The sequence below is a fragment of the Sporisorium graminicola genome, chromosome SGRAM_8 (genome assembly GCF_005498985.1).
Source record: "Sporisorium graminicola strain CBS 10092 chromosome SGRAM_8, whole genome shotgun sequence".
Taxonomy (NCBI): domain Eukaryota; kingdom Fungi; phylum Basidiomycota; class Ustilaginomycetes; order Ustilaginales; family Ustilaginaceae; genus Sporisorium; species Sporisorium graminicola.
The window spans coordinates 1243181-1271139 of NC_043738.1; the positions used below are offsets into that span (position 1 = coordinate 1243181).

Here is a 27959-nt window from a genome sequence, read left to right on the forward strand (position 1 = left end):
TCACAGCGGGTCTGTTCATTCTTTCATCGCTGGTCGACATCAATTCTGGCGCGAAATCAGGCGCACCCTCTCATTGTCGCTCGCCACCTCGCCAGCATGCCTTCTACAATGCGATGGATCTGCGCGATCATGGCACTGCTCGTGGCCGCAACCTGCATCTTGGCTGGACCCCTCCCCAGCTTCGATCCAGCCATTCAGTCCTTGACCGCGAGCAACTTCACCAGCTCCACCGACAATGGCATGTGGTTTGTCGAATTCTTTTCTCCCTTTTGCGGACACTGCAAAAAGTTTGCACCAACCTTCCACGACATCGCTGAATCCAACCGCCATCTCGAAGACTCATCCAACTTCCACATTGCTCGCGTCAACTGCATCGCACAGGGCGATCTTTGCGAAAGGCAAAACATCGAGGGATATCCTTCCCTCGAGCTCTACCGAGACGGCACCTGGGTCGATAGCTATACGGGCGGGCGCGACTACGAGGAGCTCGATGCCTACATCCAGGCGAGAGCAGCGGATCACCGCAAGCTCATGGCAGTGTTCGGTTCCAACAGACATTGACTCAATCTCGCCTCTTGGCAGCAATATACCCACCACTCCCACCAAAGTTCATTTGATGGTCCGAGTGCCCCCTCTTTCATGTACGTGATCTCTCTCTTTGGAGTGGCCCTCGCTAGCTGAGGGCCCTAGAATCGATCCCTGCTTTGCATCATTGCTCCTTGTGGCCACCTTCGATAGACCGGCGAGGACGAGTTGAGATGAGTCGAGATGGAGAATCGAGACTTTTTGAGAGAATCACGGTTTAACATGCTAAATCACCGGACGAAATTGAACGTGTTCATGATTCGCAATGAAATCGCCGCGTGCCGCCAAGCACACTCACTCTATCTCCTCCACAACTCTATCGAGGCCTGTGCGTCGCCCATATCTTGAAATCAGCTTATTGAGTCCGCCTTACTGCACAACCTCTACATCATCGACGCGCTCTCTCTTCTCGATTCGCTCACCAGCAACAGCGCGCAAAGATGGCGGCGCCGCTCTACACCACCGCCTCAGGTCAACTCTACCACGCCGGCAAAATCCTCATCGCCACCGTCGGTCTTCCGGCTCGCGGAAAGACACATCTCTCACATGCCATCGAGCGATACCTCACATGGCTAGGTGTCAAGTCCGGCGTATTCTCGCTCGGAGACCACCGCCGCAAAGTTCTTGGCGGTGCTGACAAGATCCCGACCGACTACTTCGTTTCGGGCCCTCGGAGCCAAGATACGGAAAAACTGCGCAAGCAGATCCTCGATGATTTCGACGATACTGTCATCGATTTTTTCTTCAACCAAGGTGGACAGGTTGTCGTGTACGATGCCAACAACTCGGTGCAGAGTAGGAGGTACGCCATTCGCGAAAAGTACGGCAAGCTGGGCGTCCACGTCATGTTCCTCGAGAGCATCTGCACCGACCCCAAAGTGGTCGAAGCTAACGTACGAAGCGTCAAGTTGAGCAGTCCAGACTACGTCGATTGGGATCCGGAGAAGGCCATGCAGAATTACTACGAGCGCATCGCGGGGCATGAGAAGACGTACGAGCCCATCGAGAATCCGAGCTTCCCGTACATCAAGCTCATCAACGTCGGAGAGCAGGTGGTGGTCAACAACATCCAGGGCTATCTGCAGTCGCGCATCGTCTTTTTCCTCATGAATATCCACAACCGACATCGCACTATCTATCTCGCCCGAGCAGGCGAGGCGCTGGTGGAGCATCTTTACAAGGCCGATGCGGATCTCTCGTCGCTTGGCTGGGACTACGCCGACGAGCTTGCCCACTTTATGGCCAACTTGCGACGAAAGAAAGCAGGCCTGCCGCCCCTTGGCAAACCCGCTGCGGGCGATGATGCAGAGCAGCAGCAAGCGGCCAACAAGGACGACTTCATGGAGCAAGACAGCAAAGCATTCGAAGTGTGGACTTCGCAACGTCGACGATCCTCACACACGGCCTATCCTCTCGCTGAGAAGGGCTACAAGGTGATCGAACGCAGCCAGTTGAGCGAGATGAACCCGGGCGTGGTCGATGGCATGTCGGTCGACGAGGTCAAGCAGCGTTTCCCGGATGAATATGAGCGCAAGCTGCGCGAACCCTACTCGCACCGCTTCCCTCGTGCCGAATCGTACCACGACCTCTCGGTGCGTCTGGAACCCATCATCTTCGAGCTCGAGCGCACCCGCAACGACGTGCTCATCATTGGTCAGTCGTCCGTACTCCGATGCCTCATCGCCTACCTGCAAGGCCTGCAGCCGCACGAGATTCCGAGCATCCAGGTGAGGGAGGGTCAGCTCATCGAGATCTTGCCACAGGCGTATGGAGTCAAAACAGAGGTGCACGAATTTTGGGATCCCGTCGCGAGAAGGAAGGAGCGCGACGCAGCGTTTGATGACCTGGAAACCGAGGGCGAGGGTGGGCCACGAAAGACTAATTTGGTGCATATCAACGATGTCGACTTGACAAGCGATGCGACAGCAGCAGAAGCTCCAACGGTCGGAACACAAGCAAAGGGACAGGCCAAGGATGGCCAATCACCGGTTCGGCTGCAGTGGGCGACCAGGAGGAATAGCTCAGGAAAAAGTCCCGAGGGGATCAGAGCAGACCGAGAGGCCATCCGCGAACTTGAGGCCCAGCTCAGAGACAATCAGATCAAGGAGCACTCGGAACGGCCAAATTTGTAGATGATCTAGCTTCAATTGATACAGCGTCTGACGCACGAGCAGCTGTGATTGATGGAAGGCGGTGGAAGCGTGATTGGGACAGTTACTCTTCGTCGTCGGAATCTTGTGCGAAAAAGTCGTCGTCCTTGACACCTGCTGGAGCGCCGGCATCATCGTCATCGTCGCTGTCTGTTGCTTGGTGCACGTGCTGTTGTGTCTTGTCCGCTTTTCTACTTGACTTTTGCTGGCCGCTCGACTCCGTACTTTTCTTGCGTGCACCGTTACTGCTGCTACTGCTGCTACTGCTGTTGGCCAGCTTCTTCAGCGTACGATCCTTGCTATTCAACTCGACCTCTGGCTCGTCGCTGATTTCACCAACCTTGATGGCCTTCCTGATCCTTTCGAGATGCTGGAACGCCATCTGCCTGCTTTTGTCCTTCTCGTTTGCGTTGGGTGGGCTCGGACCCTCTTCTGCATTGGGGAACAGAGCTACGTACCGCAGGTCAGCTGGATACTGCACCACATACTGCAACAACTCTCTCAACCACGAGAGGAGCTTATTGATCTCATCTTTAGACATCTTCGACTCCTTGGCCCGCTGCTTGGCATATCCTTCATCACCATCGTCATCATCGCTAGCGGCGCCGTCTGAGGCTGAGTCCTCGGCTGTCTTTCCGCTTTCGAGCCGTGCGAGGTTGCGTTTGCATCGCGCGATACGACGAACAAGTTTCTGCCTCTCAACGAATTTGACGCGATGATAGCGCACAGCACGGGATTTCTCAACCTGCTTGCGGGATGCTACCTCCAGATCCGCTTCGAGAGCCTTGAGCCGACGCTCTGCTTCGATCTTGGTGCCGGGGGCCAGGTTGGGTTTGGCGAGCAAGCGCTTTGTCTGTCGGATTGACGCTTTGATTTTGGATGCGCCTGGGAGACCTGAAGACGGACCCGAAGATTGAGGCTTCTCGAAGCGTTGCTTCTTGTTGGGTTGCTGTGGTCTGGGTTTGGTTGTAGAGGAGGAGGGGGCACCGTCCTTGGAGGTGGAAGGAGCGGATCGCTTTTGATATGGCTTACCGCTGGCGCGGGACGAGAAGTCTGCAGTGTCTGTGCCTCGCATGACAGACTTGCCTTTATTCTCCTTTGGCATCGTGGAGCTTGAGGATGGCTGGGGTATCTTGTTGGACGACGTTGCAATGAGGGGGCAGAAAGGAGAAGACGTCGAATCGCTCCAAAGGGTCCTTCGTCTCGAATCCTCCAGAAAAAAAAGTCGGAAAAGAAATGGGAAAAAAAAGGTCAGAATTCCGAATGTGAAGCAAGGTGAATCGAGACCCGATTGTGAGCAGGCGAGCCGATGCGGAGAGGGAAGCGCGGTGCCGCCAATGACGCAGTCGGATGCATACAGCCTCGCATGGACACAGCGAGCCCTTTTCGGTGTGACACAAGCAGCGGCTCTCGATATTCACAGATTGTTGGGGGTACAACTCTCTCCCTCTGAAAGAGTCGCTCGTTGCTTCCTCGCCGTCACAATCCATCGTCGAGCACATATAATCCATGCAAAAGGCCCAGACACCCTCAACCACACCAGCAGAGCAAGTTGTCATGCTACTGTCCAAACGCGCGCAATTGTAGTCTAGGTCTTGCTCTCCTCTGGCCGTCCGCAGGCTCTTGCCGTCCTCCATCATGGCAACCATCTTTCGGCGGCGCGAGCAGCCCAACCCGGCTTCGCTTTCCACAGCGAACAATTTCGAAGAAGCGATAGCAACTACACGGCCTTCCGAACCGCCACGAATGGCACCATCTGGACAAGCTCACAGCCACCCACCACCCACTGGATCTACTTCAGAGGCATCCAACATCAAGACCATCTCCAAACGTCGACGCAGTCTCGGGTCTCTTTTATCCCCACGGCTCTTCCCGCCGGCGCCCGACGAAGATCTCGATCCGCTCCTCACCGAAGACTATGTCGTGCCAGAACATATCGAGGCTTTCCGTGACGCACTAGCCACAGATCTCGGCCAACAAGAGTATCAGCCGACTTCCTCCTCCCACATCACCGGCTCTTCCTCTTGGAATGTCTTTGGGTACGGAAATGCAGCCAAAACGCCAACAGAGACGGGCCAAGCATCTGCTGCCGCCGCACCTGCCGCCGCCTTCGCCGAGCCCAAGTCTCCACTCATGGCCCAGCCATCGGGAACGCGCGCATCCAATCCGCGCAAGGTAGGCAGAATCGCCGCTGCTTCTGACTTTGCCCCCATCAACGAAAAGATCGCTCGCAAGAGCAAGAACAAGGGCAACCTCGTCGATTCAGGCACAAGGGAAGGCTTTGTGTTTCACACTCTCAGGTGGCCGCTCCTAATCGGCACCTTTCTCGTCATCAGCCTCGAGTTCTTGCTGTATGTGCTTGTACGCCAACTTGTCAACCTCATCGAGTATTCGATAGCCTGGCGTGGAAAGAAGGGTCAGCTGCGAAAACGCATGCGCTCTGCATCCAACTATACCGACTGGAAGGAAGCAGCACTCGAACAAGACGACTTTCTCGGATACGAAAAGTGGAAGACCGAGGACGGGAGCGGCTTTTACGACTGGATTCTCGTCAAGAAGGTCAAATCTTCGCTGAAGAACTTCCGCGAGAAGGACGACGCAGAAAATCTGCTCGGCGTCCTCGATCTGTGCCTGCGCAACAACTTTGCCGGTACCGAGAACTTTCGTCTCTACTCCGAGACCTATTTCGGCACGAAGTATTTGGTCGAGAGCTATCTGGCCGAGATCGAGACCGCATTGGCGTACATCGAAACAACAGACAAGATTCCGCTCGAGACCAAGCGCAGCTTCTACCGCACAGCCAGCAAGAATCTCGGTCGCAGCGCGCTCTGCCTCTCGGGAGGAGCCAGTTTTGGATATTACCACATTGGCGTCTTGCGCGCGTTGCTCGACGCGAATCTGCTTCCCAAGGTGGTCACAGGAACTTCGGCAGGTGGACTGATCGCTGCGCTGGCATGCACTAGAACCGATCAGGAGCTAAGAGGGATGCTCGTGCCGGCGCTGGCGGACCGCATCACTGCGTGCGAGGAGCCTTTCTCGGTGTGGGCACGGCGTGCGTGGTCTACGGGCGCACGCTTTGATACGGTCAAGTGGGCGGAAAAGTCGACTTTCTTCACCATGGGCAGTATGACGTTCAAGGAGGCGTATGAACGCACAGGTAAGGTTCTGTGCATCTCGGTGATCCCCGCCGATCGCCACTCGCCCGTCAAGCTGCTCAACCATGTCACCGCGCCAGACTGTGTCATCTGGAGCAGTCTGCTAGCGTCGGCTGCTGTGCCTGGTATTCTGAACCCGGTCTGCCTGATGCAGAAGCGCAAGGGGACGAACGAGATTGTGCCGTGGAACTGGGGCCACCGTTTCAAGGACGGAAGTCTTCGCGTCGATATTCCGCTCCAAGATCTTCATGCACTATTCAACGTCAACTACCCTATCGTCAGCCAAGTTAACCCGCACGTGCACCTCTTCCATTTCGGCTCCAAGGGCTCGCCCGGCCGGCCCACCGCGCACCGCAAGGGCAAAGGCTGGCGCGGCGGATTCATCCTCTCGGCTTCCGAACGCATACTCAAGCTCAACCTCTCTATGAACTTTAAGATCCTGCGCGACCTCGATCTGCTTCCCGCCATCCTGGGACAGGATTGGTCGAGTGTATTTTTACAGCGTTTCGGCGGTGCGGTGACCATCCTACCCAAGACGAGGGTGTGGGATTGGGTGAGGATCTTATCGGATCCAGATCGAAAGGAGCTGGCAAGGATGATGAGTGTGGGTAAGAGCGTCACGTTCCCCAAGCTGCACATGATCGAGAACAGGGTCCGGCTGGAGAGGGCGATTGAGCAGGGGAGGAAAGCGTGCAGAAGGGCTTCGAGAGCCAGTAATGGCAAGTTGGAGCGATCGCCGATGAGCAACGCTGTCCAGCCGCTGCCTGAGATCGAGGGCGGATCGCGGACCAGCGGAGAGAGTCTTTCTAGGGCGCGTGTCGGGCCTAGGAGCGCTACGTCACAGCCGAGCGACACGGACAACGACGACTTTTTCACCAACAAAGAGGTGCTTGGTTTGACCAAGGCGGCTGGATCCGAGGCGCGGAATGGGCTGTCAGACTCAGCGGTCGGTACGCCCAACAGCGTGGGGCATACGGAGAAGCCCCTATCGCCCAACGCAAGTGCACCCTCGCGTCCCAAGCCCTACCCGACCTACTCACGATACCTGATAGACACGCAAAGCACCGCATCTCGTACAGCAGACGGAGAAGGACCGCAAGTGGAGCATGGCAGAGCGGTGCGCGAATGGCTGGATCGCTCGCAGGACCATGACGCTTTCGACCGCTCGGACGAGGGCAGGGCCGCACCAAAGGAAGACGAATATGAAGGCGAATCGCAACTGCCGTTCCCGTCAGCCAAGACAAAGTCGAAGGGCGCGCACAGAGATGGAAGCGGGAACAGCGGCAAACGGGATCAGCACAGGCCGAGTTTTGGGTCATCGCCAATCCATCATAGGTTGAGGACGTGGCACGGCAAGAGTCGGCACAGCTGGGACAATCGAAGTCAGGATTTTGGCGAGGAGGACGAACAAGGGGTTTACGAGAGTAGCAGTGCGGATGAGTCTGATCTTGCCGAATGAGAGCGATGTGCGCCTTCGTCTCAGGTGACATGTACAGCTCGTTCCACACTCGTTTGTTTACATACCAATACTTGACAGGAAGCGACGCATTGTGAGACTGTGACTGGCAGCGTAGAGCCAGTGACATTGAAGGACGCGATGGCGCAACTTGACGGCGAGGTTGAGAGAATTTTGTACCGCGCGAGACACAGCCCACAGTCTAAAGCTCGGCAAAAGTGCTAATTGCCTCGGGCAACGGCGAGTGGCGAGAAGAAAAAAAAAAGGGAAACCCCACCTACAGCGGGCGTCGGTTGTCGATAGCTTGAGCTTGGGATCCGGTCGCCGTTTTGGCCGCGCACGGTTGCTCCACGTCGATGCTCTCGCTCTCTCTCGCCTTTCTGTGTTTGGGTTCGACTTCATTTCACTCTTTCCTTCCTTCTTTCTTTCCTTCCACCAACCCCCTTTCCACCCCTCGCTTCTCCTCTGTATATAGAGAGAGCGCATTTTTCGCCCAAGATGAAATCGATCCTCAGCCTCGCTACACTCCTCACCCTCGTCGCAGCACTGGCAAGCCTGCTCGTAGTCACCATGCCTTCGTTTGCCAACGCTTCCGCCGACCCGCAGCCGCACGTCACGCACAAGGTCTACTTTGACATCAGCCACGACAACAAGGATGTCGGTCGCATTGTTCTGGGTCTGTACGGAGATGACGTGCCCCGCACCGCCGAGAACTTCCGCGCGCTCGCTACGGGCGAGAAGGGCTTCGGGTACAAGGGCAGCAAGTTCCACCGTGTCATCAGCAACTTTATGATCCAAGGTGGCGACTTTGAGCGCGGTGACGGCCGCGGAGGGTACAGTATCTATCCCGGAAAGAAGTTTGACGATGAAAACTTCAAGCTCAAGCATACCGGCCCTGGTGTGCTGTCGATGGCCAATGCCGGTCCTAACACGAACGGCGCCCAGTTCTTCATTTGCACCGTCAAGACGAGCTGGTTGGACGGCAAGCACGTTGGTAAGTAGCGAATTCCGCCGTCTGCAAAGTTGGGAGAGAAATAATGGAGAAGAGTGCTGACACGAGGTTGCTTTGCTTTGCTGTGATGCTTACAGTGTTTGGCCGCATTTTGGAAGGAATGGAGACGGTCAAGTACATCGAGAACGTGCCCAAGGGCTATGGCGACAAGCCGGTTCACGATGTCATCGTCAAGGACTCCGGAGAGCTACCTGTAGACTCAGACGTAGACTCGGACGAAAAGGTGAAGGATGAACTCTAGACCTCCCTCTCCCGCCTCGACCTCGCGGATTCAGCCCCTCACTCGCGGCCTACGCCCCGCTCTCCGTCGAGAGTCGGCGCGGCGCAAGCTTCACTACGCAGCACGCGCGGGCTCCGTTCTGTGTAGGCTCCATCCTCATTGCTCTCTCTTCCAATAATGTCCTTCAAAGAAACAGCATTATTGAAATTCAATTGGCTCTTTTCTTTTCTCTATCTCTCGTGAATAGCCTACAAAGCAGCAAGATCTCGCAGTGTCACCTGCTGTCGCCACCCCCAACCCCAAACCCGTCGCCGTCATCGAATCCTCGACCTCTTCCTCGTCTGGCAGCAACAAGTCGACCACGTCGGCGGAAAACAATGGGGGGTCGTTTTTCCTGCTGCTGCTCATCGTGGTGGCGGTGCTGGCGGCGGGGGGTGTGTGGAAGTTGGGCGGCGTCCAGAAGACAAAGCTGCATCTGAGCGGGGTATGGGAGCGTGCCAGGAGGGGTGGGGCGGGATATGATCCGCTCAGTGGAGGGCCCGATGGTCTGCCGCGCTGAGGCGCTTTCTCTGACACTTCGACGCGCACTTACTTCCCTCTATAGAACTCGTCTGACTGCGTGCGGTCGTGCGTTTGCATGTCTGGTGATGTCTGTGAAGAAAGAGCGTCTTACATCGCCGGCTCGCCATCCGTTTCAGTTCGCTCGATCATCCGCCGCACATCCTTCTCCGGCTTCCACCACCTCAGCGTCAAGCTGTTGACTACCACGCTGGTACTACTAAACGCCATGGCCAGCCCACTCAGCGCCGGGCCGAGTCCCACTCCAACCCCAACCAGCGCTCCAGCAGCGACGGGGATGAGGCAGAGGTTGAATACGAATGCCCAAGCAAAGTTACTCCAGATCTTGAGGTATGTCGCGTTGGAGAGCGAAAGCAATAGAGGCAGGGAGAGTAACGGAGATGTGCGACGGAGCAGGATAAAGTCCGAAGATGAGTGCGCGATCGAGCTTCCGGAACCGAGTGCTATACCGAGAGCGGCAGAGGAGAGCGCGGGCGAGTCGTTGATGCCGTCTCCGACGAAGCAGATCATACGCGGTTTGGTCGAGGTGTTGCGTGGCCACCACCACCGCCGGCGGGGGCTCTGGTTGAACTCTGACGATGCTCGAACGGTTGACTCGGGATCCAGCTGCTGAGTGGGCAGCTGCAGGCGCTCCACCCACTCCTTCTTCTGCACAGGCAGTACCCCGGCCACAACATGATCGCTAGCAATGCCCACTTGAGAAGCTACCCCCTTCGCAGTAGCCTCGTTGTCGCCGCTGACCATCCACACCTCGGCACCAAATCGCTGCTTGAGGTGTGAAATCACCCAAGAAGCTTCGGGTCGGATCTCGTCGCTGACTGCCAGAACGAGACCGATCCCTCCCGACTCCGAAGACGGTTGATAGCCGACATAGAGAACACTCTTGGCCGCTGCAGACCATTCTGCTTCGGCACTCTTGATCGAAGCGTCCATGCGCGTGTGAGCTCCCTCCACCTCGTCCATGAGCCTCTTGTTGCCGACCAGCAATAAGAACGTCGAGGATGCTCCGTCCTTTTCGGCCTCGAAGGTCGCTCGAAGGCCTTTCCCTGCGACTTCGGCCACATCCACGAGCCTCGGTAGTGGCGATGCAGCGCCAGCCTCGGACTCTTTGAGCTGCTGGGCGACAAATCCACGCACAGCTCCCGCATAGGGATGGGTACTCGACTGCTCGGCCAGGTCGATACAGCGGAGCAACGTCTCCTGGTCCAAGCCTGGTTCCCCTTTGTCTGGTTTTGCAACATGTCCCTGTGCGAAGCGGGAGTCCGTGACTTTGACTGCCTCGCCTTTGGTGATCGTACCCGTCTTGTCAAACACAACGACAAGCTTGGCACTCCCGCGTGCGGCTGCGCTTGCAGCTCGGAACGCCTCGCCTCCGCCATTCACCAGGATGCCGTGCTTGGAAGCAAGCCCAATGCCTGCCAGCTGAGACGTGGGAGCAGCAAGGCCGATACCGCAGGGACAGGCCACCAACAAGCAAGAGATGCCGAATTGGAGCGCCCAGAGCAGCTTGGCGCCCGGCTCGCCATAGTGCGGCACATGCCTTGCCTGCCAAGACTCGGTCAAAGCGCCCGAATACAGCAACAACGTCCAGAGGATGAACACGAGCAACGAGAGGTAGACGATGACGGGAACAAATACACCGGTGATCTTGTCTGCAAGCTGTGCGATGCTCGCCTTCTTGCCTGCCGACTCTTGCACGACGTCGAGGATGTCATCGATCATGCAGGATCCCGGAAGCACTCCGACCTGCGCAAAGAGGGCGGTTGGAGACACGTTGATGGTTCCGGCGAACAGCGAATCGCCCAAATTCTTGCAGACAGGCCGAGCTTCGCCAGAAAGACTGCTCTCGTCCAAAAGTCCTACAACATCCGATTTGCCGGTTGCTGTACCGGCAAAGGTTCCGTCTAGCGGCGGGGAAGCTCCGCACGGCACGAGCACAAAGTCGCCGATCTCGAGCATGTCCACGTCTATGAGCTCTGTCTTGCTCTGGCCGAGATTTGACGGGTCCAGTACGAGGTAGGCGGAGGAGGGCTTCATCTTGCCCAAATCGGCGACGGCATCACCGGTCTTTTTCTTGCTGATGGATTCGAGTGCTCGACCGAGCAGGATGAAGAAGACCAGGAACACAGACACTTCGAAATAGGTCATGCCCATTTCGGCCGGCATCGAGCCTCCATCCTGGTTCGTGCTTAAAAGAACCCTGAACATCGATGAGCCTGACGGTGGGCGAAAGGCGTCGATGAGGAGAAATGCAAGGGAAGAAGTGTAGGCGACAAGCGTGCCGAGCGCAACAAGAACATCCATGTTGCCGAATCGAAGGAAGCGATCGGTGCGTGAACGGCCCTGCTTCCAAACTGACGCCAAGCTACGCCACGCTTTCTTGAAAAAGATGGAGCCGACGCCGAACTGCACAGGAGTCGAGATGATCCACATGGCCACTTCACCTCTAGTCGCGGATCCGACCACATATCGCGAGAGAAGGCGGCGCAACGGGTGTCTAGACGGTAGGACGGGTGCAATCATGGAGATGGCAAGCGATGGAACCGCAAACACAGCAGTGATGCTGAGACGGATCAAGAGATCGCGGAGCTCCTTGCGCGCCAACACAGCCGAGCGCGAGGCGAGCGAGGCAGGTGGTGCAAAGCTAGTCTCGAAAGCTGGGTCGAGCTGATCGAGGTCTGCGATCACGTCACGCAAACGGATCCTCGAGTTGGGTCCCGACGTGTAAACGAAGCTAACGAAGGGTTTGGACAAGGTGAAAGCTTCGAGGTCCTCTTGATTGAGTTCGATATCGGAATCGGGATCTTGCTGCCGATCTTCAAAGTACTTGCGAACCTGGGTGATGCAGTGGTTGCAGAACATGCCTTCCACCTTGATGCGTACGGATCGCTGCTGTGAGCCATCATCCTTCCTGTCTCTCGATCCCCAGCCATCTTTCGGCGTTGTCGGGTTCTTGCTCTGCATGTGTTGCACACTGATCAATTCGGCATCGAAGCCAATGTCTTCGATCTCGCCGACAATCTGCCGAAGCCTCTGCTCTACCTCGACCCTTCCAACTGAGCTCGCCGACTCTGTCGAGAGCTTGACGTCTGCCGACTTGGCCATAAGGTTGACCGAGGTCTCTAGAATTTTGACGTCACTCTCCGGATTGGTCTGGTCCGAGTAGGACTGCAGCGCTGAGGTAATGCTTCGAACACAACTTGCGCAGGTCATGCCTTGAACAGAAAGCTTTCCTGTCCAGTATGGCTCGACAACATGTCGATCTCGAACAACAGAACGCGATACAGGCTCAGTCTTGACGACTTGAGCCTCGAATCCTGCGTCTTCGATGGCTTCGACGATCTTGTCAACCGTCGACGGATGCGTCGTCATCGTGGCAGAAGCAGACATGACGTTGACTTGGATTGTGTCGATAGGAATCGAAGCGTCTGCTTTGAGCGCCGCGGTGATGGATTGTGCACAAGATGCACACGTCATGCCGCCGATGGACAGAGTTGCGACCACTCTGGATGTAGCGTCGTCAGTAAGAACGCGGCGCTGGTCAATTCCCTCGGAATGGTGTTGAGGAGTGCCTAGATGTTTATCACCGTCGTGAGCGACATCATCCCGACAGGCTTGACAGATCTCAAGGTGCCTGCGCCATCGTTCTTGCTGGAGGCGGGTTGACTCCTGAGAGGCCGCTTTGGATCTGGAGAGGGCGTTGCGAAGGGAGGAGCCTAGCGAGGAGGAAAAGTTGCCGAAGATGGTGCCGGATTTGGACGCTTCATAATAGGTGGCTGTAAACGCATGGTTCGGAAGGCTAGAAGGAGATGGAGTCCCAGCCTCCTTGTCGTAGAGGTCGGATGCATCCAGAACAAACATAAGGGCCTCCTTGAAGCGGCCGTGCGATGACACTGCTGATGCCAATTTGGAGCGCAAGTGATCTACAGGGAAGCCATCTTGTGCTAGAATCGAGGCGATTTCTTTGACGACACGCTTTACCAGCCTGGAAGCTGCTCGAGCCAAATTGGAACCCCCGATGGATGTACCGGCGTTGGACTGTACATGACCAGACGAGAGGATGATGTCAAAGTGTACGGTACGATCAATCAAGGAAGTATCGACATTACTGATGCGCGTGTGGGTATCATGGATGGCAAGACTCGAGACGAGACTCGAGAGGTGCGAGATGCACGAGGGGCAGTGGATATTGGGACACACTGCTTGAACCCTTACGACGATATCCGAGGAAGCTTGTCCGTTGCGCAAAGACACGTCAGTACGGCCATAGGAAGAGCGGTCGTTTGGCCTCGAGACCAACGGACGATGAGGGTCGCCGTCGTCCGTGTTGTCCGTGGCGCTGTACCGTGGCGCGGATGCTACCGAAGCATCATGCAGTAGAGGGAGTTGCTCCTCATCGTGGGACAGGCCACCGTTGAAATTTCTTGCAGAGGTCATGGCCGCCAATTGCTCATCAGCATCAGATTCGGCAGCGATGATGATCGTTTGCTGGCGGGAGAGCCGAATTGCGACAGCAATCATAACGAAAAAGGAAGAAAGCTACGACTCAGCCAAACTTTTGCTTAACCGAAGCGGTATTCTACAAATCAGGGTCCAAAAGGAAGGTCGATCCGATTTCTCCACATGAAGCACTTTTTTCATCGGCGATTTTTCTTGTTCTTCTCGGAATTGGCCCGACGCCCCCGAACTGTTTCTCTTGCTGCTTCTACGCACGGTGAACTGTGTGAGGGCAGACCATGCGTCAGTCTCCGACTTTCTTCGGAGTGGTATACCTGGCTTGACTCACGTTGCACTCGCTGGACAGTGAGAGACAGAGGGCCCGCTTCACACTCTGGGCAACCCGGACCAACCTCTTCGAAATCTCATCTGAGCGCCGTCATGGGTATGCAAGCACGGACAATCTTCACTGCAGAACGCGCGCATGACCCCTCTGAGCGTCGCAGTCTAGGCGACTACAGTTGTCGTGTCACTCTTGGTGTAGAAGACAAGCAATGATTCAATGGCCTTGCGAGGCTTTGGTTGGTACGAGCCACGCAATGGGGGAACTCAATGTCGGGGCATCGACCGGCCGAATAGAAAAGAATAGTAGTTTAAATCTTGACTGGCTCAGCTGCGTCGCAAAAAAAAATCCCAACACCTCTCCCACACCTTCGAAGCGTGATGACAGGACAAGCAAGTGCAGACCGGAGTGGCTCAGGTTGATCTGGCTCAACGTCCTCCGCATTCTCTGCCTCTCATTCACCTCTTCTCGAATATCCTCTGCATAGACTGCCATCTGAAGAATCGCTCTCATCGGCCGGCGCATCTCTGTTGCTACGGCATCGCGACTTTCGGGATCTTGAACACCTCGAACTCAACTTCAAGGCATCTGCTCGACCGCGTCGCCCCTCCTGTTGCAAATTTCGTAGGCAACCGCTCCTGGAACGCTCCGACTCGAACGACGTCTGGACCGCAGTTGACTGCAAGGCGTCAACCAGGACATCATGTCCTCTTCAGCGTAGAGTCGCAGCTCATCTTCTCCATGCCTCGCAGCGATCAAATCGCTGTGCAGGCCAATGGTCGTCTCGACCTCGGCCACGGCCTCCAATCAGAGCGAGTCGCCGCTCCCGATGCATTCCAGACAGCGTCTCCATTCTTCGACATCACACCGGAAGTATTTCGGCGCTTCATGTCCTACGAAAGCAGACCCACTCCTCAGCATGTCTCTCCTTTGTCGCTCAACCACACCGGAAGCTGGGCATCGCCAAGCTTGCCATCGAATCATGTGCTCACAAGGACTTCCATACATGACATTCCACAGGCGCCAGGCTCACTTCGACGAATGATCAGAGGCATGCCAAAGAAGAAGTCGCATGCAGATCGCACTGCTGCCTCCTTGTCATCGAATGCCGCTGCTTGGAAAAAGTCGCAGGCAAAACTCCCTGGCACTCGTGTCGCCAATGGACACGCGATACCGTCGAGGAGCCAAACAAATGCACCTGCTCCTCGCGTCCAACACCCGTCTCTGAGTCCCGCCGACTCGTTTACAAGTCAGGCCCCCTCTGCCCCGCTCGACTCACAACCGCTCACGCACTATTTTGAGCAGTTGCGGGTCTCGGCACAGCAGCATCCCCAGAATCCGGCGCATGAACTCGTAGCGTACAACGCAAAGCAGCAGCCAAGTGCCGCGAGGCTCAACGAACAGTACGATCCGGACTCGCCTTGGTCCTTTCGCTTCCCATCGCTGCCGGCCAATCTGACCGATAACGGCTTCCACTGCCGCCAACGTGCAGCACAATTCATCCTTCTCTACAGTCAATGGGCAAGCCGAGAACAGCTGACCAGATGCAATCGTCTTTCCCTTTCCATGGGTCTCTCTCTTTCCAATGGTCGAGACGTAGGCCATGCTTCCAGAATTGGTGATGGTACCAAACACGGAACTGTCGGTCAAGATGCGGATCAACAAGCCTCCCGGGTTTCTATGCTCGATGACAACGAGAGCCTTCAATCCCATCACAACGCAAACGCCGCTTCTGACAACGACAGCGAGTACCTCGATTTTGATTCCTGTCGCACGGCTCATCTTGGCAACAAGAAGAAGCGCAAGAGCACTCGCCGTAACAGTTCGGCGCCTCATTCCACCAGCAACGCTGACCAAAGTGTGCACAGCGACACTATCAGCATTCGCCAAGATCCTCCGTCCTTTTCTGCACGAGAAGGCGACTGGCAGCGCCGCGTACTTGTCGACAAAACAAACACAGCACACCATGCAGCTCAGCAGCTCCCCCTGCGTCCGATTTACAAGCACGGCGACGCAACTGCACCGCCAGGGTCGTCTACCGGCTATCCCCATTCGTATATGCGTCTGCCACCCCGACAGACCCGCAGCGAGCGGTACAAGTCGGAGCTCCGAAATCGTCTCCGGGCCCGTCTGATTCCCATTCTCCGGCAGAGAGTGCTCGACAGAGTGAAGGAGCAAGATCGAATCAAACAGGACCAGAAGGTTCAGAACGCTCACGAGACGCGAGTCAAGCCCGAGGCGGGCTCTACGCTTGGAAAACGAACTCCTGCCAAACGCACGTCGAAGGCGGGCAAGCGAGCGCAGGCCATTCGAGGCGGTGGTGCACCTGCCAAACCCCTCACGATCGCCGAGATTCGCTCAAGGGCTGCCGCTGCGTCCACGCCCTCTTCAAGCGCGTCTACCGTGGCTGTCAAAAAGAGTCCATCACCGCCTACTCTCAAAGACGCCGCCAGCGCACCACCTGAAGTCACTGTGGAGAATCATGGTACCAATCTGGTCTCCTCAACAGCAGCAGGTCGCTCACCTCGGGACAAGCCGACATTGTTGCGATCGGGTCTACCTGCACCGGCGTCGACTTTTGACTTTCGAATGACATCTAACGTCACGTTTCGTCTTCGAGAACTGCGGTCCCAGCTCGACGCAGCGACCCGCGATCTCGGGTCCAGAGACTTGCGAGCCATTACCAGCACATCACAACACACTCTCGATTTGCCTTCAAGTCATGGACCGAATGGGGCGACGAGCTCTGTGACGAATCAAGGCGATGGACACGCTGACCACATCCCACCCTGGGCACGCCGCGCGTTGGACTATCAAGTTCGGCCCACCGAGCAGGATAGTAGACTCGGCCCCAAGCTGCATCAGGTTTCCAACCCTGTCAAGGATGAGAAGCCGTCATCGCGTGCGTTGTCGACTCGGAATGGAAATTTGACGCCCAAGCAGCAAGGCAAGCAATCCAGTCCACATGCTTCTCCAAAAACAACACCCACCTCTCCATCGCCTAGCACCACCAAAGTGACAAATGGTCGCCGCAATCCTGCTCGCAATTATGTTGAGCCCTCACATAAACACGGCGCAGCATGCAAGCATGGCCAGACACGCGGTCACGGTCGTCCGCACGGGACAGGCTCTGCTCTGTTCACCGACGATGATTGGATCTGTGTGTTCTGCGAATACGAACTGTACTATGGCGAGACCCCGCTCATGCTGCGTGCCTGTCGCAATCGCAAAAAGCTGGTCGACAAGAAAAGCCAGGTCACGAGCAAAGCCAAGGCGGTCCTCCAGAAGAAGGCGAACACCAAGGTCGCCGGTTCTGATTGCCAGCAGGATCATGATCACGATCATGGTTCTGAGTACAGTTGCATGCATGATCACGATCACGAATGCCACCACGATCACAACAGTGTGAGTGGATCAGAGTACTGCGATCAAGATCATCACGACGACCATCATCATCATCACCACTACCACGACGGGCCCCACCACCACAGACAAGAGCTTGACCGGGGCAAGCATGGCTTGGATCGAGACCGTCTTCTACCGCGAACCCGTCATGCGTCTGGAGCCTATGACGCCCCTCGTGAACGTTGCGATTGTGGCAACTCGATCCATTCCAGCGATTTCGATAACGAAGACAAATAGCCGATCGTCGCATCTGGTTTGCGACCAACCCTCGCGTCGCAAGCAGGATGCATTCTGCCCACTCTATGGACAATACTCCTCTTGCATCTTTCACCATTGCATCCATACATTTCCAAGCATCTCTCTGCATATATTTCTACAGTCTGTCGATCTCATACATTGTCATCATCTTAGCATCTTCTCGAGCATCACAAACCCATGCATTCATTCACCAATGCATCTCTCACTCCAGTCAGACCCCAAGGAACCTGAGCATTGACGATGTCCCACGACAGCCAGCCTCATCTCGCACTTCTCGCGTCTGGGTTGTGAAAGGAGTCCCGGTCACGTGTTCTGCTTTGGTGAACTTGAGAGTAGGTTCATCAAAGCTGGATTGGCCGGGGATTGCGCCGTTAGTGAGATGCCGAAGAAGCACCGAGCTGCTCACGCCAGAAGAGGCACAGAACTGACACCGACACTAGTAAAAGGCAAGGCCTCAGAGAACGCACACTCGGAGTGTCTGAGTAGAGGAGTGACTGGAATGCAAGATGTACTGCTAGAAGAACAGGATCGATAACGAAAGAAGAGAGCGTTGTGCGGTTGGTCGCGTCGCTGTGCTTGGGGGACAAAAAAAGGGGCGGTGACTAAGGGGGGGGGGGGGGGGGGGGGGCCAAAGATCTGATACAAAGTGTGGAAGAAGAACGGAAGAAGCCAAAGACGTGCGAGGTAAAAGCAATGTGATCGAGTGGATCAATGAAGGAGGCTCAAGAGCGTCGCAGACGCTTGTGCGCTTTTAAAGGGGCGTGCTCGCGATCGAGACGCTTAGTTCTTGGTGATCAGCTTGAAGTGGATACCCTCGATAACGCCCTGGCTGAGAGGTGCCAAAGCTTTAAAGACACTCTTGCTGGCGTCAAAATGGCCCCACTCGCATGACTCGCAGTAGTCGACGATCTTAGCGGCGACCATCTTGCCATTGTAGTGAAGATGCACCCATTCACCACACTTTCCATAGCCGCCCCCCTTCTTAACCGCCACGATGGCGGAGCCGTCTGTCGGGGTCGGTCCGCCGCAGGCGGGGTTGTTTAATTGGTCGCCGGCGTACCAGGTGACCTTGCCCCACTTGGAAACCCAGTCGCGGGACTCGAGAGAGTCGGCGCGGACGGCGGCCTCGATGTGGCGAGCCTTGCGCTCGTGCGAGCGCTCGCCAAGGGCCTGGAGGCCAGAGTCGTGGGAGTCGACAACGGCGGGGACGGCGGCAACAGCCGAGATAAGAGCGAGAGCGGCGACGAGAGAGAACTTCATGCTGCTGAAGGTGGTGGAGAGGTGTAGGTGGTAGAGATGGTGGTGGTGTCGATACGAGACAAGAAAGACAATCTGTATATAAGGTCTCTGAAAGAGTGTGAAGCGAGCTCGAGGTAGTGCCAGACTCCTAAAGTCGCTGAAGGTGCAAGTCAGATGGGAAAGAGATCGTAGGAGGCGAGAGAGGAGAGAGCAAGAGGAAGATGGAGGTGGAACGAGAATCTAGGGTGGTGATGGAGGAAACGAGGGTGGTGATGGAGCGGAGATGGAATGAGAAGAGAGACGGACGTTCCGACAAAGTGGGTGTTTAACGAAGAAGAGCGAGTCGGGCCTTCCAAAAATGTCTCAGCGTACTCGAACCTCGAAATTGTTGTTGATTCGGGGGATGGAAATGAGGCTTCGGGTGGGGATTGACGTTTGCTTTTGCGTGCGGCGTCCAAACAAAGGCTTCATTGGGTGACTTGACCGTTCCTGTGTCGCAGCTCGCATACACACGAACACTGCTTTGACGCCTTGAGCTCGCTCACCAGTTGTCCCTTCGCTTTGCCGTGCATGGCGACTTCGATTGTGTACCCAAAAGGGAGGCTTTTGATCGTGGTAGCTCCTACAAAGTTTGTGGACTCGCACTGTGGCTTTGGCGGCAATTGTTATTCTGGGCGCGCCATGGTGCACGAGAGCTAACGTCGAGCCGCCGGCGGTGTAGACGCGGGAGTCCTAGTAAAAAGAGGGACCTGAGCCGATGCTGCAAGATGAGCACACTAGGAGAGCATGTTTGCTTTGTTTCCTGGAGCACAACCCGACGGAGCTACAGCCTCTTGCTTCTCTCTCCTCGCAGCACCTTCTCTGGCCTTACTCGAGCGAAAGCGGAAGCGCGCCAAAGTATGGTTCGAGGAGGGACGGACAAGCATTGGCAGTGCCGTGTCACAGCAAACCCAAGGCAGAAGGTTCTGTCGAAGGCCGAATGTACTCGTGCATCTCCTATGCTGCTTCATACGAATTCCGCGTCGAGATCGCCGTCACCAGCCGCAGACATCACTCGATCTGCTGACTGAGCATCTCAGCGCTCTGTACGGTAAAGCTTCACTCTGTCGGGCATGTTGATGCTATGCGATGTGAGTGTGATGCGGACTCGAGAGGAAGAACATGTACAGATCGCTGGTATGCATAGCACAATGCCATCTACTGCACCCATCTCGGGCCCCTTGCTGGTCCTTGCTCCTCAAGATAGCGAAGATGCCGCAAAGGGGACATCGGTGAGCGTGCTTTTCTACCGAGGCCTCTGCTGGCAGCTCAGTGTGTCTTGGGTAGAAGCGGAAGCGGCATGAAGCATGGCGCCGGCGAAGCAGATGCAGATCACCCGAGAGGATCGTCCATCTCACTCTAAGCGAGTCTTGTTCTTCGGCAGAGGCAACAGTCGTCCGATTAGGGTGCTTTCAAATTTTGAACCTGGCTCGAAGCCGCTGAAAGATACAATTCCAAATTTGAATTCACAGCAGGGGCGGCAGTGTTTGGCGTGTTCGTGACAACGGCAACGTGCGGTCACGGAGCGGCGGTGCGTGGCGGCTCAGGCGGGCCGCATACACTGAACCGAGGAAATACAAGTCAATTCAAATAACCTCAGCCACTGCATTTCGTTCTGTTGTTCACGTTCCTGTATAAGCTGCTCGTTTGTTGAAAGCATTAAAAAATCGGCGGAAACAGAAGGATTTTTCTTTCTTTTCTTCGTCGGCTCGCATCCTCTCAGACACCACGTGCATATTGTAAGAGGGCAGCAACGATGCGATGCGAGCGACATCGCCATCGCGGTTGCCCCGACAGCAGACACAGCTGGTTTGCGCGCAAACGCCCGCCTGATCTCGATGCACAGATTTGCAGCCTTGACTCGTTGAGCAACTCAGGGGCAAAGCTTGCAAGAGTCGACCGCCCCGCCCAGTCGATTCTCGAGGTCGCCGACGTCCGTTTCGACAGGCTTAAACATCTATCACATCCTGGCACTGGCAGGCCTGTCGTTGGACATGCAGCCCTTGCGCGTACATTGGTCTGGCTTGGGTGTGGGCGCGAGCGGGTCGCTCACGTGCAGTTCCCCGCGGGTGCTTGTCGACCTTTTGCTTACCTGAAAAGGTTCGTTTTGTCAAGCTCGAAGACTCTGTTGCAGGGTCCCCGGTTCTCGCCGTGGCGACATGGGAGCTTGTTTCAAAGTCGAAGCCCGCTATTGGACCGAAATTGGATTCGCTCTAACGCGGACTGATGCTGCAGAAGCGAACTTAGCCTCCATCAGTTCCCGTGTGCGAGCAAGAAGAAACTAGTCTCGTGGTGCGGGTCAGCTACGCGCGGGACATCGTCGAACGCCGGGGCACGTTATCCTCTTTCGCCATGAAGGAGTCTGAACCTGAAATTGTCTTGGCGAGGGTCAATCGGATCTGAGACAAGCACCCTCGTTTTCTTCTGATGCCACCCGCCCCTTTCGCTTCAAGCCGCTAGTCGAAGTTTTCACATCTTCAACGTCGGTCCTTCCACGTCGCCAAAAGGAGCCGACCTCCCTCCGGATCTGGACGATTTCTGCTCGTTTGCGGTCTGCTGATTTCCCGATCTTCTTCTCTGAGCGATCGCGAGAAAGGATGTCGTGCTTGACGGACGCAGATGGCAGGGTACAGTCACCGTCGAAACATCAAATTGCGAGAAAAACGGGCGTGTTCCTGAGCAAATTGACATGGCTCCTTCAGGCGTGTCAAGCAGCGAAGTGTTCGATACTCGTTCCTGTGCGTTCCTGGACAGCGCCTGGAGCGACACCCGCAGAAATTCGTCCGGATGCCTGTTTGCGAGAGGTGGCGGTTTGACTGGTGGCATCCTGGTGAGGGGTACTGCTTCAAGGGCACGACAATCCCATCAGAATCACGACAGAGAGTTTTAATATTTGGTGCCGTTTCGTGGTGACCCGGGACCGATTAGTGGGTCGACGTTCAGAAAAAAGACAGGAAATGCTGCACTGAAAAGAACCCACAAAAAACGCTCCACATCGGGAAGAATATCGAAAGACAGGATTGATCGCGATAAGAAATGTATCGAGAAGCCCCGATATTCGCGCAAAGAAAGGAACTGTTCGCGTGGGAACCTCATATCTTGAAATTTGCTGGTCTTGATTGGATGTCTCCGACATTTTTTCCCCCCTTCCCTAGCAAACCCGAGTCAGTCGGACAGCCAGAAGAGAGCTTTTTGGGCCAGTTCAGAAAAAAAGTTTCGCTCCGCACGGACAACCTGCCTCCACGCATAGGAAGGTCGTTTCGGAAGAAGTCCGCATCGTCAACGAGGTCGTTCCTAGGCCTTTCCGACCTTTCTTCCTGCCTCCCGTCCCCCATCGCTCACAGAGACACACAGCCCACAATGTCTGCTTCTCAACCTATCGCCATCCTGTCGGTCTACGACAAGACCGGCCTGCTCGACCTCGCCAAGGGCCTTCACGCTCTTGGCGTGCGTCTGCTCGGTTCGGGCGGTACCGCCAAGCTCGTCCGTGAGGCCGGCCTGCCCATCGGAGATGTTTCCGACATCACCAAGGCCCCCGAGATGCTCGGCGGACGTGTCAAGACGCTTCATCCTGCCGTGCACGGCGGTATCCTGGCCCAGACCAGCAAGTCTTCCGACGTCGAAGACCTCAAGGCGCAGCGCATCGAACCCATCGATGTCGTCGTCTGCAACCTCTACCCATTCGAGGAGACCATCGCCAAAGAGCCCAAGCCCACCATTGCCCAAGCTACCGAGGAGGTCGACATCGGCGGTGTCACCCTTCTTCGTGCCGCTGCCAAGAACCACGAGCGTGTTTGGGTGCTTTCAGACCCCAAGGACTACGCCAAGTTCCTCGACAACTACGCCTCGAAGGATGCCGAGGCTGCCAAGGCCAACCGCAATGTGCTCGCTGTCAAGGCCTTCTCTCAGACTGCTCACTACGACGAGGCCATCAGCAACTATTACCGTCAGCAGTACGCTGGCCTGGCCTCCAAGTCCACCGATGTCGTCCAGCAGCTTCCTCTTCGATACGGCGCCAACCCTCACCAGAAGCCCGCCCAAGCCTTTGTCACCGCCGGCGAGATGCCGGTCAAGGCCCTGTGCGGCTCACCAGGCTACATCAACTTCCTCGACTCCCTGAATGCCTGGGCGCTTGTCCGCGAGCTCGCCGAGGCTACCGGTCTGCCCGCTGCTGCCAGCTTCAAGCACGTCTCGCCCGCCGGTGCTGCCGTCGGTGTGCCCCTCACCGACCTCGAGGCCAAGGCATTCTTCGTCGATGATCTCGGCCAGCTTTCGGGTCTCGCCACCGCCTACGCCCGTGCCCGTGGTGCTGACCGCATGTCGTCGTTCGGCGACTTTATCGGTCTCTCGCACCCCGTCGATGTGCAGACGGCCAAGATCATCTCGCGCGAGGTGAGCGACGGTGTCATTGCCCCCTCGTACGAGCCCGAGGCTCTGGAGATTCTTCGCAAGAAGAAGGGCGGCAAGTACTGCGTGCTCGAGATCGACCCGCAGTTCCAGCCCTCGGACATCGAGACGCGCACCGTCTACGGCGTGCAGCTGCAACAGCGCCGCAACGACGTCAAGATCACCAAGGACCTCTTCACCAACATTGTTTCGGAGAACAAGACCGTACCTGAGGGGACTCAGCTCGACTTGATGGTGGCCACGCTCGCCCTCAAATATACCCAGAGCAACTCGGTCTGCTACGCCAAGAACGGTCAGGTGATTGGTCTTGGTGCTGGTCAGCAGTCGCGCATTCACTGCACCAGGTTGGCAGGCAGCAAGACGGACAACTTCTGGCTGCGTCAGCACCCACGTGTGCTCAGCTTGCCGTTCAAGAAGGGCACCAAGCGACCAGAGAAGTCGAACGCCATCGACCTGTTTGTCGAGGGCACCGAGAACCTCTCTGCCGAGGAGCAGGCCGAGTGGGAGGCCGTGTTCGAGCAGGTCCCCGCCCCGCTCAGTGCAGCGGAGCGCAAGGAACACGCCGAAAAGCTCACCGGTGTCGTCTGCGCCAGTGATGCCTTCTTCCCCTTCCCCGACAACGTTCACAGGGCCAAGAGGAGCGGTACCAGTTTTATCGTTGCTCCTGGTGGATCAGTTATGGACGACGCCTGCGTCGCTACGGCCAACAAGTACAACATTGTCGTCGTGAGGACCAACTTGCGTCTTTTCCACCACTAGATACTCTTCTTTCGGTTCACATTGTTCTCGCTTCCCCTTGCTCCATTCCTCGATTCCCCTTGTTCCCGGTTCGCTGCCCTTTGTTCATCCGCTACAGTTCTTTTTGCCCACAGCTCAACGCTTGTCTTGTATCCCCACCCTCGTCGTCTCGTTCAACATGCAGTACAGTCCTCATTGTTCGTTTCTAGTCAAATTCTGGTGCGGTAAATTGTGGTTGCGAATCCAGAGTGAGGGTGAGGGAGGATCCAAGTCAATGAGGAGGGGTGAAGTCAGGGGTGGGATACAGCTTGCCCGGGTTGAGCAAATTGTTCGGGTCCAGAGCCAGTTTGATCGCCTTCATGACACGCACTGTTCCCGCTGGCAATTCCTTCTCGAGGTACTGGATTTTGCCCATGCCGACACCGTGCTCGCCCGTGCAGGTGCCCTGGAGCTTCTGCGCTCGCTCGCAGAGCCTGCCGACGACCTCAGTGGTGATGCGCGTCTGTTCCGGGTCGTCAGCCTGAAAAGGAATGAGGGCGTGGAAGTTGCCATCACCGGCGTGGCCGACAATGGCAGTGCCCGTGAGACCTGACTGCTGGAAATCCTGTTGCGATTCACGCACCAACCGCGGGAGCGCAGAGATTGGCACGCACACGTCGGTGGTCCATACCTTGACACCTGGTGCGTCGTTGGTAGCCGCCACGGCCCACAGCGCCGCTTTGCGGCCTTCCCAGATCTTGGCCGCGCGCGCCTTGTCGGTTTCAAACTCGACGCTCTCCTTCTTTGCGCCGAACTTGACCGACGCTCGAATGATGGCTTCTTTCGCTTCGGCGACTGCGGCCTCGCCGCCACTGAGCTTGAAGAAGAGCGAGTCTTTTTCGTCGTACGTGCGACCGCAGAGGTTGGACTGGTTGATGGACTGGATCATCTTGTAGTCGAGTAGCTCGATGCATTGCACGGGGATGCCGGAGAGCAGGATCTCGTTGACCGTCTGAGAGGCCGCCTCGACGTTGGGAAAGCTGGCGACAGCTACGGCGTCGGCGGGCATTTTGGGGGCCAAACGCACCGTCGCCTCGGTCACGATCCCGAGCGTTCCTTCGGCACCAACGATGATCTTGCCAATGTCGAACCCGGCGGAGCTCTTGCGTGCACGTCCTCCACCGCGAGTGGAAATGACCTCGCCGTTGGCGAGCACGATCTTCAAGTCGAGGAAGTGCTCGCCACGCGCCGTGCCGTAGCGGACGGCATTGGTGCCCGAACAGCCCGTACCGATCATCCCACCGATCGTCGCACCCGGCCCAGGATCGAGCGGGAAGAAAAGCTCGTTGCCGTTCTTCGCACAGTACTCGTTGATCGTCTCCTACCCGATTCCTGCCTGCACGACCATGTCACCATCTTCCGGGTGGAACGCCAGCACCTTGTCCATCCGGCTCATGTCGATCGAGATGCCTGCAAACGGCGCCAAGTAGTGGCCCTCCAGACTTGTACCGCCGGAAAAGGGGACGATAGGCATGCGGTACTTGTTTGCGATGCGCATCACCGCCTGCACGTCTGGTGTATCGCGCACGTAGACTGCCACAGACGGCTTGGTGCCCTCGGACGAGCTGCGATGACCGTTCTCGTCGATCCCGCGTCGCTCCAGCTCGTCCTCGTCTGTAGTGACGTGATCGTTCCAGTCTTCGCCTTGAGCGGTGAAGTAGGCTTTGAGCTCTTCAATCGCCGCTTCGAAATCCTGCTTGGTGCCGTAGGAGAAGGGGAGGCGTGGGGCGTCGTACGGGTAGTCACCGCTATGGACGGCTGCAGCAGGGCCATCGACGCTGTTCTGGCTGCTGCCGCTGCTGGCGTTCTGACGAGAGAGGTAGAATGCGTTGGCACCGAGGCCGATGGCCAGAAGACCGAGCGCGAGGTTGCGAGTGCTTGAGGCTGAGGACAGAGGTGAGGTCGTGCGGTGTGTGCCGGGGCTGTTCTGTCGGCGTGCCGAAGAAGTCAGGAACCGAAGGCCGGGTGCAGAGACGCCGCCAGAGTGGAAGCGGGCCAAGCTCAGCACTCTCGATGAGAGACGTTGTGGTGGCGTCATGACCGCTTCACAGCCGTTCAGAGTCCGAGGTACCAAGGTTCGAGGATGGGGGAGGAGGCCGTAGTGAGCAAGGCTGCTTTAAAATGGATCCAGCTAGCAAACACTTGCGAAAATCGGTTCTCTTCCTTCCTGAGGCGGCCACTTGACGAAAGCCCGGACGGCGGCTTGGCCGGCCAAGGAAGTTTCGGTGTTATGCCCCACTTCAGGCCGAGATGTTTCCCCACAGCGAACAACTGACCTCCATGTTGCTCCCCACGTCCAACGGTAGCTCGGCAAATAATTGCCCGTCTTCAAGGTCGGAGCCACTACTTGGTGAAGTCTCACAATTGGGCTTCATGCGGCTTAACATTTTTCTACCGAGCCAGTCGGTTTGCAGTATGAGTTGTAGAAGTCGACCTGAGAAGCATTTTCGACTTGTTTAAACGAAGGAAGACCTTACAGTGCGAAGGCCGAAAAGCAGAAGGATTTAGAGCCACAGTGATTGCTCCCAGCGCAATCTTGTCACAGCGTCCTCTTGACCTCCAAAACAGGAAGAGGCTGGGATGATGAAGATGGGGTGACGAACGCCGGTTGGTGTTTTGGCGAACGCAACTAATATTAAGCATGCTGCTTGAAGGGGTGGGGGTAATTTTACTTGGAGTCAGTAGTGGCCTTCTTGGCCTTCTCCTTGGCGGTCTCCTTCTGCGCCTTTTCGTAGACCCAGTCGTTGAGGCCACGTCGGCAACGTGCGATCTCGTAGACGTAGAATTGAAGCCGCGTGACTGTGGGACAGTAAGCGTGCCATACAGAGATGTCAAATGGTGTGGTGCAAGTCGATGGTAGAAGATGCCAACAGGGAGATATGATGTGAGTCGGAGGGAAAGCAGAAAACGAGGTCTTAGTCAGAAGATGTTATCTCTCTGGCAGCGGACAGGCATGCGAGCCAGCGCAGCGATACGTACCAAAAGTGGTGTTGAACTGGGTGTACTCGTCTGTAGCATCGGTTCGGATCAGGGTACCGAAGTTGAAGTCGGCGACTAAAGGCAGGTCCCAGGTAAGAAGTGCATCAAAGGGCGCAGAAGGGTCATTGGTCAGCATGTCATGCAACCTTCTTGTCCCTCCTTCGGCGACGTCTTCGTGGCTAGGACGCCGACGCTTTAACGACTGCGCGCGGATTTGTGAAGAAGAAGCTCACCCTTGTTCTCATATTTGTTGATGAAGAGCCTCCACTTTTCCTTGCCGGCAGGGCTCTTCATGGCCTCCTCGTCGATCTTGACTACCGATTTCGGGTCGGTGGACTCTGCAAACTCTGGGAACGAGGCTTGGAAGTCTTCGTACATCTCATCATCGAGCCTGTTTGTAAGGTGAGAAGGCAATGTAAGAAGGTGTCAGTCAGTCGTCTGTCAGGAATGGTTTCGAATGACGGTCACAATGGCAGGCGACCATGAAAGGCCGCTGAAAAGGAACACCACGGTCAAATGGTCGACAGAAGGCACTCACTTGGTTAAGCGAAGCGTCGAAGGCTTGATCTTCTCCAAGAGGTTCCAGTAGGTCTGAGCGTGCTCAACACATCGGACGGCCATCTGCTTTTCGATCTCGGGCAGGTTCTGCGCCTTGTTGGCGTCGAAAGTTCCAGTCGACATGGTGCTGCAGTGTACGTCGGCGGGTGTGTCGAAGAGAGGAAACACGAAGATGATGGAGGCAAGAGGGAAGAGAAGCCTAGGAAAGCTAACCAGCCGAGATGCAAATAAAGCTCGAGGTACGTGCACATGAAGGATCAAGATGCAAGGGCCGCTCTCGGACGGAGCCGATGGAAACGCTTGAAAGTTGCCGTGGCCACGTCGAACTTTTAAGAAGCGCACACAGCTGTTAAGAAAAGG

General features: G+C 56.4%; 12 protein-coding genes across 12 annotated transcripts; 6 read left to right on the forward strand and 6 right to left on the reverse strand.

The window, feature by feature from the left end:
• Window positions 1–96: 96 nt before the first annotated feature.
• On the forward strand, window positions 97–561 carry EX895_006178 (uncharacterized protein; the record flags this gene model as incomplete). The annotated part of the gene is made up of 1 exon (XM_029886770.1): window positions 97–561. The coding sequence occupies one exon, from the start codon at window positions 97–99 to the stop codon at window positions 559–561; it is 465 nt and encodes a 154-aa protein (XP_029737083.1).
• A 464-nt stretch (window positions 562–1025) lies between these two features.
• On the forward strand, window positions 1026–2717 carry EX895_006179 (uncharacterized protein; the record flags this gene model as incomplete). The annotated part of the gene is made up of 1 exon (XM_029886771.1): window positions 1026–2717. The coding sequence occupies one exon, from the start codon at window positions 1026–1028 to the stop codon at window positions 2715–2717; it is 1692 nt and encodes a 563-aa protein (XP_029737084.1).
• An 82-nt stretch (window positions 2718–2799) lies between these two features.
• Window positions 2800–3840, reverse strand: EX895_006180 (uncharacterized protein; the record flags this gene model as incomplete). Its single annotated transcript, XM_029886772.1, has 1 exon — window positions 2800–3840. One exon carries the CDS (start codon window positions 3838–3840, stop codon window positions 2800–2802), a length of 1041 nt encoding a protein of 346 aa, XP_029737085.1.
• A 641-nt stretch (window positions 3841–4481) lies between these two features.
• EX895_006181 (uncharacterized protein) lies at window positions 4482–7349 on the forward strand (the record flags this gene model as incomplete). The annotated part of the gene is made up of 1 exon (XM_029886773.1): window positions 4482–7349. The coding sequence occupies one exon, from the start codon at window positions 4482–4484 to the stop codon at window positions 7347–7349; it is 2868 nt and encodes a 955-aa protein (XP_029737086.1).
• A 495-nt stretch (window positions 7350–7844) lies between these two features.
• On the forward strand, window positions 7845–9137 carry EX895_006182 (uncharacterized protein; the record flags this gene model as incomplete). Its single annotated transcript, XM_029886774.1, has 3 exons — window positions 7845–8340; window positions 8436–8581; window positions 8826–9137. The coding sequence occupies 3 exons, from the start codon at window positions 7845–7847 to the stop codon at window positions 9135–9137; spliced, it is 954 nt and encodes a 317-aa protein (XP_029737087.1).
• Window positions 9138–9247: 110 nt separating this feature from the next.
• EX895_006183 (uncharacterized protein) lies at window positions 9248–13678 on the reverse strand (the record flags this gene model as incomplete). The annotated part of the gene is made up of 1 exon (XM_029886775.1): window positions 9248–13678. One exon carries the CDS (start codon window positions 13676–13678, stop codon window positions 9248–9250), a length of 4431 nt encoding a protein of 1476 aa, XP_029737088.1.
• Window positions 13679–14978: 1300 nt separating this feature from the next.
• On the forward strand, window positions 14979–17579 carry EX895_006184 (uncharacterized protein; the record flags this gene model as incomplete). Its single annotated transcript, XM_029886776.1, has 1 exon — window positions 14979–17579. The coding sequence occupies one exon, from the start codon at window positions 14979–14981 to the stop codon at window positions 17577–17579; it is 2601 nt and encodes an 866-aa protein (XP_029737089.1).
• An 801-nt stretch (window positions 17580–18380) lies between these two features.
• On the reverse strand, window positions 18381–18860 carry EX895_006185 (uncharacterized protein; the record flags this gene model as incomplete). Its single annotated transcript, XM_029886777.1, has 1 exon — window positions 18381–18860. One exon carries the CDS (start codon window positions 18858–18860, stop codon window positions 18381–18383), a length of 480 nt encoding a protein of 159 aa, XP_029737090.1.
• A 4080-nt stretch (window positions 18861–22940) lies between these two features.
• On the forward strand, window positions 22941–24044 carry EX895_006186 (uncharacterized protein; the record flags this gene model as incomplete). Its single annotated transcript, XM_029886778.1, has 1 exon — window positions 22941–24044. The coding sequence occupies one exon, from the start codon at window positions 22941–22943 to the stop codon at window positions 24042–24044; it is 1104 nt and encodes a 367-aa protein (XP_029737091.1).
• Window positions 24045–24294: 250 nt separating this feature from the next.
• Window positions 24295–25299, reverse strand: EX895_006187 (uncharacterized protein; the record flags this gene model as incomplete). Its single annotated transcript, XM_029886779.1, has 1 exon — window positions 24295–25299. One exon carries the CDS (start codon window positions 25297–25299, stop codon window positions 24295–24297), a length of 1005 nt encoding a protein of 334 aa, XP_029737092.1.
• Window positions 25300–25383: 84 nt separating this feature from the next.
• On the reverse strand, window positions 25384–26100 carry EX895_006188 (uncharacterized protein; the record flags this gene model as incomplete). The annotated part of the gene is made up of 1 exon (XM_029886780.1): window positions 25384–26100. One exon carries the CDS (start codon window positions 26098–26100, stop codon window positions 25384–25386), a length of 717 nt encoding a protein of 238 aa, XP_029737093.1.
• A 630-nt stretch (window positions 26101–26730) lies between these two features.
• On the reverse strand, window positions 26731–27722 carry EX895_006189 (uncharacterized protein; the record flags this gene model as incomplete). Its single annotated transcript, XM_029886781.1, has 4 exons — window positions 26731–26861; window positions 27042–27116; window positions 27275–27432; window positions 27580–27722. 4 exons carry the CDS (start codon window positions 27720–27722, stop codon window positions 26731–26733), a joined length of 507 nt encoding a protein of 168 aa, XP_029737094.1.
• Window positions 27723–27959: the final 237 nt, after the last annotated feature.